The sequence below is a fragment of the Lynx rufus genome, unplaced genomic scaffold (assembly GCF_022079265.1).
Source record: "Lynx rufus isolate CCGP_SWC_20201006 ecotype Redwood Valley unplaced genomic scaffold, mLynRuf1.p SCAF_6, whole genome shotgun sequence".
NCBI lineage: Eukaryota > Metazoa > Chordata > Mammalia > Carnivora > Felidae > Lynx > Lynx rufus.
In genome coordinates this window covers 91,160,371-91,174,431 of record NW_025814878.1, presented here as the reverse complement: position 1 = coordinate 91,174,431, position 14,061 = coordinate 91,160,371, and the positions used below count along the sequence as shown (strand labels likewise).

The 14,061-nt window shown below is 37.9% G+C and overlaps 1 protein-coding gene across 1 annotated transcript; it reads right to left on the bottom strand.

Moving 5' to 3' along the window:
* Nucleotides 1-332: 332 nt before the first annotated feature.
* On the bottom strand, nucleotides 333-725 carry LOC124528860 (60S ribosomal protein L30-like). Its single transcript, XM_047102694.1, has one exon. The coding sequence runs from the start codon at nucleotides 723-725 to the stop codon at nucleotides 378-380; it is 348 nt and encodes a 115-aa protein (XP_046958650.1). The 3' UTR covers nucleotides 333-377.
* Nucleotides 726-14,061: the final 13,336 nt, after the last annotated feature.

The window sequence follows — 14,061 nt, the reverse complement described above, 5'->3', positions numbered from 1 at the left end:
TTTGTGATGTAACATGTGATCTATCCTGGAGTTGATCCATGTGCAATTGACAAAAAAAAGTGTATTCTGTTGCTTTTGGCTGCAAAGTTTTGTACCATCTATGAAGTCAATCTGGTATAATGTATCATTTAAGGCCACTGTTTCTTTACTGATTTTCTGCCTGAGAAATATATTCATTGATGTAAGTGGAGGGCTAACGATCCCTACTATTATTGCCTTACTGTCAATTTTTTCTCTACATATCTGTTACTATTTGCTTTATATATTTAAGCATACCTATTTCGGAAGCATATTTATTTATTTATTTATTTATTTATTTATTTATTTATTTAAAAACAAGCTCTAGCCAATTTTATTAACGAAAAATTTTACGTGATTTACTTTTCACCAGTCTGTTCTGGCTTGCTTCGAATGATATCAGAATCACCTGGATCAATAATAGCCAGTGTGCACACTCTGTAGTATTTCCCACATGCTGTGCCCAATTCAATATTATTGCCGCTGTAGTGATGGACACCAGTTTTGGCCAACATGGCATAGTATTCTATTTCAGATTTCTTCAAGGGTGGGCAGTTGTTGGCGAGGATGACCCGTTTCGCTTTGCCATGTCTGATCATTTTCAGAGTCTGCTTGTACCCCAACACGTACTTCCCACTTTTCATAACGAGTTGGAGCCTAGAGTTGATGGGCTCCAGCGACTTTTTCATCTTCTTTGAGGCCACCATCTTCCTGCCTTAGGTGCTGGGCGGACCCAACCAGAAGCAACCGCCAAAATGGCCCGGAGAGAGAAAGGGAAGCATAGATATTTATAGGTGGTACCACTATTTAATGCCCTTCTCTGTCTCTTGATAAAATCTCTGAAGTGTAACCCTGCTTTCTTTTTGTTTTCATTTTCTGGAATATCTTTTTTCATGTCTTCTCTCCATTTGTATGTATCTTTAAGTCAGAAGTGAGTCTCTTTAGGTAGCATATAGTTAAGTCTTTTTATTTTTTTATTTTTTTATCCATTCACAACCTTGTGTCCTTTGATTGGGGTATTTAGTCCATTTATATTTAAAGTAATCACTGGTACTTTATGTAATTTTCCCACTGTTAATTGTTTTCTGGTTGCTTTTGTTGTTCTTCTCTGTTCTTTCTTATTCTCTTGCTTTCTTCTTGTATGATTTGATGGATTTCTTTAGTGTTATGTTTGGATTCCTTTCTTTTGATTTTTTGTGTATCTATTATAGGTTTTGCTTTGTGGTTACCATGAGTCTCATATATAACATCCTATATACCTAGAAGCCCATTTCAACTTCTGGTTGCTTATATTTGAACACATGCTAAAATCGCTATATTTTTAGTCTCCCCTCTCCCATATTTTAGGTTTTTATTGTCATATTTTTGTTTCTTTTTATGTTGTGTATGCCTTAACTAATTATTGTAGATATAGTTTATTTTGCTAATTTTGTCATTCAACCTTCATACTAGCTGTATCAGTGATTGATCCACTACATTTACTGTATGTTTGCTTTTGCCACCTTTCTTCTTTCATACTTTTCTTAGTTCTAGTTATGACCTTTTCTTTTTTGCTTAAAGAAGTCCCTGCAATATTTCCTGTAAGCCCACTTCAGTGGCAATAAAGCCTTTTAACTTTTGTTAAAACTTTTTGTCTAGAAAATTCTTAATCTCTTTTTGAATTCTTAATATTAACCTTGCCAGATATAATATTCTTGGTTGTAGGGTTTTTCCTTTTAGCATCTTAAGTATATCATACCACTTCATTGTGGCCTGCAAAAATTCATCTAAATAGTCATTCATCAGCTATTCATCAGCTAATAGTCTTATGGGTATTACCTTGTACATAGCTATTTTCATTTATCTTGCTGCTTTTTAAAAATTTTTTAAAAAAAAATTAAAAAATTTTAATGTTTATTTATTTTTGAGAGAGATAGAGCACCAGCAGGGGATGGACAGAGAGAGGGTGAGGGAGGGAGACAGAATCTGAAGCAGGCTCCAGGCTCTGAACTGTCAGCACAGAGCCCAACATGAGTGGGCTCTGTTAGATCATAGAGTTAGATCTCTCTAACTCACAGACTGAGAGATCATGACCTGGAACAAAGTCAGACACTCAACTGACTGAGCCACACCATATCTTGATGCTTTTAAGAGTCTCTATCTTTAATTTTGGGCATTTAAATTATTATGTGTCTTGGCATAGATCTGTTTGGATTCATCCCATTTGGGGCTCTCTGTGCTTTCTAGACCTAGGTATCTGTTTCCTTCTTCAGGTTAGGGAAGTTTTCAGCTGTTATTCAGAGAAGTTTTCTGTCTGTCTTGCTTTTCCTGGGCCCCCTAAAATGCAAATGTTAATATGCTCAATATTGTTCCTGAAGTCCCCTAAAATTTTTAAAAATTCTGTTTGCTATTGTTGTTTGTTGTTGTTTAACTTGGTTGATTTCCACTATCCTGTCTTCCAGATCACTGATCTATGTGTCTGCATCATCTAATCAGCCACAGCTTCCTTCTGCTACCTTCTTCATTTCAGTTATTGTATTCTTTAGCTCTGATTATTTATTTTTTATGTCTTCTATCTCTTTGTTCAAGTTCTGTTTTTCTTCATTCTTCCCTTGATTTGGGTGAACATCTTTATGAGCATTACTTTGAACTCCTTTTTTTTTTTAATGCTTACTTATTTTTGAGAGAGAGAGAGAGAGAGAGAGAGAGAGAGAGAAAGCAGGGAGGGGCAGAAAGAGAGAGACAGAATCTGAAGAAGGCTCCAGACTCTGAGCTGTCATCACAGAGCCTGAGGTGGGGCTCAAACTCATGAACTGTGAGATCATGATCTGAGCTGAAATAGGTCGCTTAACTGACTGAGCCACCCAGGCACCCTCATTACTTTGAATTCCTTACAGGTAGATTACTTATCTCCATTTTTAAAAAGAACTTTTTTATGATTTTTTGAACATATTTCTCTGTTTTCTCATTTTGCCTGACTCTCTGTTTTCATATATTAAACTGATAGCTTTGTCTCCCAGGCTTGAAAGAGTGGCCATATGTAGAAAGTGTCCTGTGTGTTCCACAAGTGTACTCCTACCTAGTCACCAGAGCCAGGGACTCCAGGGATGTCCTTTGTATGTATTGTGTGAACCATTCTATTATGACTGTGATTTAAGTGTTGCTCATGGGTGGGGCTGGAACCAGCTAAGCTGGTGGCAATTGCTGGCCACAACTGGCCACTGGTGGTCAGGTCTGGTCCCACTAGGGCAAAAGATTCCAGGGAGACACTGGTGACATTCAAGGCCACCTGTTGGGTATTGTGGAACAGGAGTTTCTTTGGTGGGGCATTGATCCCAGCTGAGTCTATCTGCTGAGTGTGACAGTATGGAAGTCACTTTGGGGAAGAGCTGGTTCTAGCCAAGCGATTCACTATAAGAGCCACTTTGGAGAGGCTCCTGCTGGGGCAGTTCCATAGGGGAAAACCAAGTCTAGGTAAGCAGTACTAGAAAGATGGATGGAGAGTTTCAGAAATGGCACTTGCTGGCACTGGGCCAGCAAGGTAGAGGAGGGTAAGAATAATGATGCCTGCAAGTGCTCCATTCCTGGAGAAAGTTTCTTCAGATCCATGCCCCTATGTTTTATACTCTAAAATTCGTCAATAAATCTTTACATAAGGCCCAAGAACTTCTAAACTGCTTTCCCTCTGCTGGGTCTTGGAGCAAGTGAGTTTGTGCATGGGCCCTTTAAGAGTGGAGTCCTTGGTTTCCTTGGTTTCCTGCTGATTTTCAAAGGCAGATAGTATATAGGCTTGTTTCCCCAGTACTAGTTCCCTGGGTGTGTATGCCCAGTGTGGGGCTTGAACTCTCTCACTCCTCAGGAAGGACCTCTGTGTTTGTGATATTGCTCCCACTGTTGGTCTCTGTGCTGGGACTGTGTATCCTGAGGTCATATCTTTACCCCTTCTGCATACTTGAGGTGGCTTTTTCTTATATTTTTAGTTAATGGAAGAGGTGTTCTGCTGGTCTTTAGGTCATTCTCAGAGTTGCTCTACATGCAGTTGTAGTTTTGGTGTGTTGTGGGAGGAGGTGAGCTCAGGGCTTTCCTACTCTGTCATCTTGGTCCTGAGTTATGGTTGATTTTTATTCCTTCAGTCTGTATCAGCAATAGATATCAATTGGCATTCAAGCTAAGCTATAGTTTTAACTAGCTCTAGATTACTTGATTGCATCAGTGTAGTCCCCTCCCCGCCCCCCCCCCCACTGGCTTTTCCTCTAAATCTAATTACTGATTTTATGGTTTTCAACATTGCTGCTGATGAAAGCTTTTTTTTAATTTTCTTTCTTCCCACATATTGTGCCTCGCTTTACCAAAACCATCATAATATGTTGGTGACTTTTGCAAACCAATAATGTTATTTTTTTTTAACAAAACCTTTGGGAACTTCATTTAAAATTTTTTATTTATTTCTGAGAGAGAAAGAGTCAAATAGGTGAGAGACAGAGAGAGATAGGGAGACACAGAATCTGAAACAGGGTTCAGGTTCTGAGCTGTCAGCACAGAGCCTGATGTGGGGCTCAAACCCCACAAACTGTGAGATCATGACCTGAACTGAAGTTGGATGCCCAACCAACTGAGACACCCAAGTGCCCCACCAATAATGCTATTTTTAGTGTTTACCAACAATTTTCCTGAGACAACTTATTCAGATCTCAGTACCAGAGTTCTCATTTGAAACAGATATTGAATTCTTTAAATATAAAGGCTCCCAATATTTAAAAATAACCAGTATTGGAAAAAGTAAAAGAAAATGGACTGAGGAACTAAATAAACATTTTTCCAAGGAAGACATTCATATGGCCAAAAGGTACATGAGAAGGTGCTCAACATCACTAATAACCAGAAAAATATTAATAAAACCACAATGAGATATCACTTCCCACATATTAGAATGGCTACCATCAAAAATAAAGATGATCCAAGGGTGTGGAGAATAGGGAATCCTTGTGCAATGTTGGTGGAAATGTAAATTGGTGCGGTGACTATGAAAAATGTATGGAGGTTCCTCAGAAATATAAATGGAACTACCATATGATCCAGCAATACCGCTTTTGTGTATATATAGAAGGAAATAAGAACAAGATATTGAAGAGATCTGTACTCCCATGCTCATTCCAACATTACTCACAATAGCCAAAATATAGAAGCAACCCAAGTGTCCACCAACAGATGAATGGATAAAGAAGATATATACATATACAATGACATATTAGGACATTAGAATTATAAAGAAAAAAAGTCATTGAAACAGAGTAGAAAAGTGTTTGCCTGGGGCTGGGGGAAATGAGAAGAGGTTGGTAAAAGCCTATACTTTCAGTTATAAGATGAATAAGGTTTGGGGATGTAATGTAAAACATGGTGACTGTAGTTGATAACACTGTATTATATAAATGAAATCTACTAAGAGAGTGGAACTTAAAAGTTTTCACATTACACAGACGTGTGTGTTGTATAGTAATGGATGTTTAATTAACTAGATGGGGGGATATAAACATATATCAAATTACCACAATGTACATTTAAATATATCACACTTTTATTTGTCAATTATGCCTCAATCAATTTGAAAAAATATGTAGTAGCACATAAGAGAAACTAGGGTGAAAGAAAAGGCTAGGTTTTAGGCTTTGTGAGGAATGGCCTTATCCTGGCTTATTTTACTCAAAGGTATAGCTTTTAAGGAGTCTTTCAAAATGAAAGTACGGGGTGTTGTTTTTTTTTTTTTTTAATTTTTTTTTCAACGTTTATTTATTTTTGGGACAGAGAGAGACAGAGCATCAACGGGGGAGGAGCAGAGAGAGGGAGACACAGAATCGGAAACAGGCTCCAGGCTCTGAGCCATCAGCCCAGAGCCTGACGCGGGGCTCGAACTCACGGACCGTGAGATCGTGACCTGGCTGAAGTCGGACGCTTAACCGACTGCGCCACCCAGGCGCCCCGAAAGTACAGGGTGTTTAATAGGGCCCTTTTATCTTGCTGGGCCTTGAAAGGTTGACTAGCTTCTAGTCTGGGACAATTGTCTGGGACTTTCCCAGTTTTATTATTAGATGTCTTGCTTGCATCCTGGGAAACCCCTTAGTCCCAGGAAAACTGGGAAAGTAGTCACTTTAGCTTTGAGCTCAAATTTCTGTATCATGAGATAGCCAAAAAATATACCCAACCTCTCTTTTGACTGGTTCTTTTGAATCACCAAATGCCTGAGGGTTAAAAGGATGCTTAATGTCCTCACATACGTGAAGATCAATTCCACAGTCAGAATTTTGAATTTGCTCTTCTTTTGCCTGCCATACTCTTCCACTCAATCTTCCTGCAACTAGCATCATTTAGGACTCATCTCAAGTATCATTTCCCAAAAAATGACTTATGTACAATGCCCTTGTTCTTAGGGCATTCTCTCTCCCACTGCTCTATGTTATGCTCTTCATAGCACTTATCTATATCTCAAATTATTTGATTACATGCTTATTGTCTGGTTACCCTCACCTAAGATATTCATGGATATGAGTTTTTTAATGGCAGGAATTTAGTCCACCTTGTTTATTTCCATGTGCACAGCATTTAGAATATTTCCTGCAGTTGGTAGGTCCTAAAGGAATACTTGCTGAATGAATAAGTAAATGAATGAATGACTCCTATTCAGTTGCATTTTCAAAGTTTCCCAAGACCTTGAGGATGCCTTACTGCAAGTTACACCACAGTAAATAACTCCCTATCTGACTCTTTGGGCCCCCTTCTCCAGTAGACTGAAATGGAGCTCTTTAAAGGGGCTCACTTGTCCAGTTGTTTTTCATAGTTAAACCAAGAAGCACAAGACCCCAAAGTTTAACTTTTAATAATTTAAATTCTTTATGAAATTTACAGCTCAATTATCCATGAACATCTTCATATGTCCTTAGGAAAGTCATGCAAGAGTAGGCTTATGTTAATGATCAGTATGTCAAAGCAAAATGCAAATGATTATGAGTCACTTTGCCGAGTGAATGTACTAGTGCTGTGGACTGTTGATGAACTCACAGGAAGTGGTTGTACACAGGGAACTCATACTGTGGCAAAGATTCTCATCAGAGCTGTATCTCTGACAGCCAGTGAGCCTCTATAGGATAAATAAAGAAAATCTGAACTGGAAGCTGGCTTTGGGATAATGATTATGTGGCTATTGCATGATCCTTATGAAGTATATCCTTGATAAATAATAAGATTCCTAAAATACAATTTTCTTGGAATATTCTTTTTTCAGTAAGATGGCAAGTATCTCATATACATAGAACACATTTTTAATTTTGTGCTTACAGAAGCCAGGTTAAGGAAGTAAGATATAGACTATAATTATATAAACATAATAATAATAGCTGCCATATTGGGTGAACCAAAATCCATGAAGCCATATTCAACTCCTTTCTTCCTCTCACATTCTACATCCAATCATTCTGCACATCCTGTTGCTTCTATCATCAAATATATTCAGAATGTGACCATTTTCTGTCACCTCTACTGTTCCTACCCAGTTCCAAGGTCTTATGAAGTATTGTCTGAATTGTTGCAAAAATATTTAACTGGTATAACTTATTTCTAAATTTGTTAAACATTTAATGACAGCTTGAGAAAAGACAATATATTTTTATTTGTTTATGAGCGGGAAGCTGAGCAAAATTTATATAGCTGTTTTTCCAAGCTTTTGCAGGGTGTGGGGATGGGGAGAAGCAGTCTATGGCCACCTGGCCAAATTCTTACTGCATATTTTTATAAATAAAGTTTTATTGGAACACAACCATGCTCCTTCATTTGCATATTGTGTATGGCTGCTTACACTAGAACTGCAGGGTTGAGTAGTGTAAACAGAGACCATTTGATCTGCAAGGCTTAAAATATTTACTCTTTGAAAAACACTCCCCCAAACTCATAGAAAAAGAGATAGTATTTGTGGTTACCAGAGGCACGGAGTGTAGGGAGGGGGAACTGGAGGAAAGTAGTCAAAATGTACAAACTTCCAGTTACAAGTACAGTATTAGGAATGTAATATATAACATTAGGTATAGGTAATACTGCTGTGTGATATACAGGATGGTTGTTAAGAAAGTAGATCCTAAGAGTTCTCATCACAAAGACCCAATTTTAAAAAACAAGAAAAAAAGTATCTACATGATGGATGTTAATTAAACCTATTGTAGTAACCGCTTCACAATATATGTAAATTAAAGTATCATCTTGTACACCTTAAACATATACAGTGATGTATGTCTATTACTTGTCAATAAAACTGGAAAAAAAATTACTATTTGGCCTTTAATGAAAAAGCTTGCTTGTCTCTGAGCTATAAGATAATATTTCAAGTTCTTGTAAAATCATTGTAAAACAGCATGTTATGTTTGCTTTCCTTAAGTCTAGCCAGTAAATTTCTAGAGGCATTATTATTAAACTTTCAGAATACTTATGTAAAGAAATTTTGTCAAAAGTCTAACCCAGAAAAGTTGCCTTCCCTAACACAACCCTGGTGTTTTTAAGATACATAAACTCAGTTCCAGTGATCTGGAAACCAATATCCTATCAATTGAAGTAATTAAAGTCCTCAGGCCACCACAATTTAAAATTAATGCTCTGGCCAAATTTCAACAAATGTTTTATGTGGCTCCATTTTCTGTTGCATTTACAAGTTGAATTAGATTCTTTCTTTCACAAAAGGGACCAAGAACATCATTCTACTCTGGAAACTTCCTGTAAGGCATATGTTTATTTATTGCATGACACTGGGTGCTCTTATTAATGGACTATCTGTATCATTAAAGTGGTTGTATCATCTAGTTCCAAAGCTCTATCATATATAAACTATATATTCTTGTGGGACTCAACTTATACTACTCACTTCAGCTCTCTTAACACCTCTCACATCTTATGTTTGCCTAAAACTGAGCTCTCAATTGTAACCACTACCCTCCAAATCTGCTTTACTTCAACAGTCCCCAGCTAGTTATGGCAACTGCCTCCTTCTAGTCACTCAGGCTAAATGACTTAGACTCATTCTTATGCTTCTTTTTCTCATATTCTGTATCCGAACTAACAATCTCAACGGCTTCAAAATATATCCAGAATCTTGTCACTTCTCACCATCTCCATGGCTACTGCCCTAGTACCATCATTTCTTATGTAGATCATTGCAATAGCCTTTCAGCTGGTATCCCAGTTTCTGCTCTTCCCTTCTTCAGTCTATTCTGAACAGAACAGCCACAGCAATGCCGTCTGATCATGTCTGTCTGCTCAGAACCCATAGATGGCTGCTTGACTTGCACAGAGTCAAATTGGAAGTCCCTACAGTAGTCTATCAGGTCTAGGTCTCTGTCACCTCTCTGGTCTCATCTCTGTACTCCCCTCTTTGCTCAGTTTGCTGTGGTTGCAAGGTTTCTTCAGTATTTCTGGACTATAATAAGCACGTCCCCTCTTTGCATTTGCTCTTCTCTCTGCCTCAAATAGGCTTTCCTCAGATATCCCATAGTTTATTCCTTCAGATCAGTTATCTGCTCAAATTTATCAAAATGGCCTGACCACCCTGTAAAATATCTCTGCTCTACCATCATTCCCTATCTAGAATATCTTCATCGTTTATTTAACACCTACTACCACCTGATATATATAATTTTTTCATTTTTAGGATCTAAGAATAGGGAATGTTCACTGCTGTAAACCCAGCATCTAGTTTGGTACTTAGTACATGAAAGTTTAAAAAAAATTTAATTCCAGTACAGTTCACATACAGTGTTAGTTTCACACTAGTAAAATATAGTGATTCAACAATTTTATGTATTACTCAGTATTCATCAAGATAAGTGTACTCTTAACCTCTTCACCTATTTCATCCATTCATCCACCCAGCCATCTCCATTCTGGTAACAATCTTTTCTCTATAGTTTAGAGTCTGTTTCTTGGTTTGTCTCTCTTTCCCCCACCCTTTGTTTGTCTTGTTTATTAAGTTGCACATATGAGTGAAATCATATGATATTCGTCTTATTTCATTTAGCACTACATTCTCTAGATCCATCCATGTTATTGCAAATGGCAAGATTTCATTCTTTTTTATGGCTGAGTAATATTCCATTGTATATATTTACCACCTCTTCTTTATCCATTCATCTATCAATGGACACTTGGGCTGCTTCCATAATTTGGCTATTGTAAATAATGCTGCAATAAACATAAGGGTGCATATAGCTTTTTCATTTAGTGTTTTCACTTTCTTTGGGTAAATGCCCAGTAATGGAATTACTGGATTATATGGTAGTTCTATTTTTAACCTTGGAGGAAATTCCATACTCTTTTGGCCACTTTGATGGGTGTGAGGTGATATCTCATGTGGTTTTGATTTGCATTTCCCTGATGAGTGATGTTGAACATCTTTTCATGTGTTTGTTAACAATCTATATGTCTTCTTTGGAGAAATGTCTGTTTATGTTTTCTGACCATTTATAAATTGGATTATTTGTGTTTTTGGTGTATTGAGCTGTATAAGTACATGGAAGATTTTTAATATGTATTTTTTGAATGACTGAATAGGCACTTAACCATGTTCCAGATTATGTGTGAATTCCTTTACATACATCATCGTACTGAATTCTCACAGCAAAAAATGAATCCACGTTTTTTGGGAGAACATCATCAAAAAGTTGACCTGTAAGCTGGACCCAGGCACTCATAAGCTCCCCATGTTCTCCCCTGTTCTTGGAAGCTGAGTCCCACTTGCCTTTTCCCCTCCCAGAGGCTGTTTCAAGGACATAGCCTCGAGATAATAATGTGGCGTTGAGAACACCTGCATGTTATACATGACTAAACCCAGTTAAGGGCTCTTTATAAACTTTTAAGTTTCGGTGGGTAGGTGCAAAGATCCATTTGTCTTGCTGCTGCCTAAGACACGCCTTGTATATAAGTTCTCTTTGTTTTTATTAAAATTGCCAACTATTGGGGCACCTGGGTGGCTTAGTCAGTTGGGGGACCAACTTTGGCTCAGATCACTATCTCACAGCTCGTGAGTTTGAGCCCCGCCTTGGGCTCTGTGTTGACAGCTCGGAGCCTGGAGCCTGCTTCAGATTCTGTGTCTCCCTCTCTCTGTCCCTCCCCTGCTCACATACTGTCTCTGTTGCCCTCAAAAATAAACATTAAAAACTAAAAAAAAAAAAATTGCCACCTACCAACCTAATAAATACAATATTTATTAGTTTCAGGTTTACAACATTATTATAAAATGATCACAACCATATGACTAGTTATCATATAAAGTTATTACAATATTACTATATTCCCTATACCGTCCACCTCTTGCCAACCATCAGTTTCTTCTCTGTATTTATGAGACTGTTTGTTTTGTTTATTAGATTACACATGTGAATAAAATCATGTATTTGTTTTTCTTTGATTTATTTAACTTAGCATTATATTCTCTGAGTCCATTCATGTTATTACAAATGGCAAGATCTCATTCCTTTTTTGGGGCTGAGTAATATTCCATTGTGTACATATAGCACATCCTCTTTCTCCATTCACTGTCAATGGACAATTAGGTTGTTTCCATATCTTGGCTATTGCAAACAATGCTGCACTAAACATAAGGGTGTATGTGTCTTCTCAAATTAGCATTTCATTTACCACTGATAAATATTCAGAAGTGCAATTGCTAAATTGTATGGCAGTTCCAATTTTTAAGTTTTTAACTCCAGTATAGTAACATTTAGTGTTATATTAGTTTCAGATGTATAATATAGTGATTCAGCAATTCCATTTATCATCTGGTGCTCATCAAGACAAGTGTACTTTTTAATCGCCATCATCTATTTAACCCATCCGCCCATCCACCTCCCCTCTGGTAACCATTAGCTTGTCGTCTCTAGTTAAGAGTCTGTTCCTTGGTTTGCCTTTTTTCCTTTGCTCATTTGTTTCATTTCTAAGTATCATATGACTTAATTTGCTTAGCATTATACTCTCTAGTTCCAACCATGTTGTTGCATATGGCAAGATTTTATTTTTAATGGCTAAATAATATTATTGTATATATATTTCATATCTTTACCCATTCATCTATTGATGGGAACTTGAGCTGCTTCCATATCTTGGCTATTGTAAATAATGCTGCTATAAACATTGGGGTATATATGTTCCTTTGGATTAGTGTTTTTGTATTTGTAGTGTCATTCCTAGATTGTAGGGTAGTTCTATTTGTAACTTTTTGAGGAACCTCCATACTGTTTTCCACAGTGGGTGCACCAGTTTGCATTCCCACCAGTGCAAGAGGGTTTCTTTGTCTCTACATCCTCACCAACAAGTGTTGTTTCTTGTGTTGTTGATTTTAGCCATTCTGACATATGTGAGGTGATATCTCATTGTGGTTTTGATTTGTGATGAGTGATGATAAACATCTTTTCATGTGTCTGTTGGCCATCTGGATGTCTTCTTTGGAGAAATGTCTATTCATGTCTTCTGTCCACTTTTTAATTGGAATATTTGGTTTTTGGGTATTGAGTTTTTATATGTTCTTTATATATTTTGGATACCCAATATAGGAACACCTAAATATATAAAGTAAATATTAATAGACATAAAGGGAATGGAAGATATCCATCACAGAAAAGGATGGACCTGGGTTTTGTAAATAACCGGATAGATTCAAATTGCAATGCTGTGTAAGACCTTGTGTTAGATAGTCTTGCAACAAGCACCTGTGACTCTCTCAAGGCACTTCTCTGGCCTCGGAGGAAGCTTGGACACTTATAAAGCAGGCTGAATGTGCCAGCAGAATGAACATCCCAAGAATCATCTCAGCCAATGATGGACATGAGTTGGAAGATAGCTTTCCTAACTTCCTTCCTGAGTAGGGGACAACTCTGTAGCCTGTGTAGCCTATTCTTAGCCATATTTTAGAGGTCTTTAGCAGGACTAAGTCCTAATCGCCTCCAGTAGTAACTAGCTTATCAACACATCTTCTAGTGGCATCTTTCCCTTTCCTGTCTCACTCTCCTACTGGTATTTCTCGCGATCATCTCCAATATAAACTGCCTACCTTCAAATCCTTTGGGGATCTACTTCTGGGAAACCTTGACTAAAATATATGATCTATGATACACTAGAGTTTAGGAATAGTTTACATTTGTGTCCAAACAGATTTGCACAGTTAAGTCACTGACATAATTATGAAAGCTATGATGACAGGGGAAATTTTCCTGCTGACCTGCTCATCTGCCTTCTATACTGTGAGAAAGAATCTGCAAAGAGCAATGTGGTACGAAATGAATTGCAAACTGAAGGCTGTGTGTCCCTATATTCTTTGAGTAGCTTTGTGGAGTAGGTGGGTAGAAAAGGAATGATTACTAAACCCAGGTTTACCAAGTGCCAGTATCAGCTGGGCAGCTTACTTACAGATGGTTGGGCCTCACTGTTGTCTGAGAGGAGTTAACAGACAGTATCCTCCCAGGCCCCTGTGTTCTCATTTATTGGGCTGAGAGTGGGACATGAGACGTAAAAAGTTCCAACTATGTTTAGGAAGAGTTTATCCCTTCAATGAACACTGATTGACCATGATGAAATGCCAGGTACAGTGTTAATTAAGATGCATGTTGCACTCAGGACACCTGGGTGGCTCAGTCAGTTAAGAGTCTGACTCTTGATCTCAGATCAGGTCATGATCTCACAGTTTGGGAGATTGAGCCCTGTGTTGGGCTCTGTGCTGACAGCTCAGAGCCTGCTTGGGATGCTCTCCTTTCTCTCCCCCGCCCCCCCCCCATCAAAATCAATCAATCAATATTTTTTTATTTTTTTAAATATATAATTTATTGTCAAATTGGTTTCCACACAACACCCAGTGCTCATCCCAACAGGTGCCTTCCTCAATGCCCATCACCCACTTTCCCCTCTTTCCCACCTCCCATCAACCCTCAGTTTGTTCTCAGTATTTAAGGGTCTCTTATGGTTTTCCTCCTCTCCTCTCTGTAACTTTTTTTACCCCCTTCCCCTACCTCTGGTCTTCTGTTGAGTTTCTCAGGATCCACATAT

Bases quoted from the DNA above. Each gene is read 5' to 3' on its own strand.
- LOC124528860 (XM_047102694.1), bottom strand. From the start codon at position 725: ATGGTGGCCTCAAAGAAGATGAAAAAGTCGCTGGAGCCCATCAACTCT.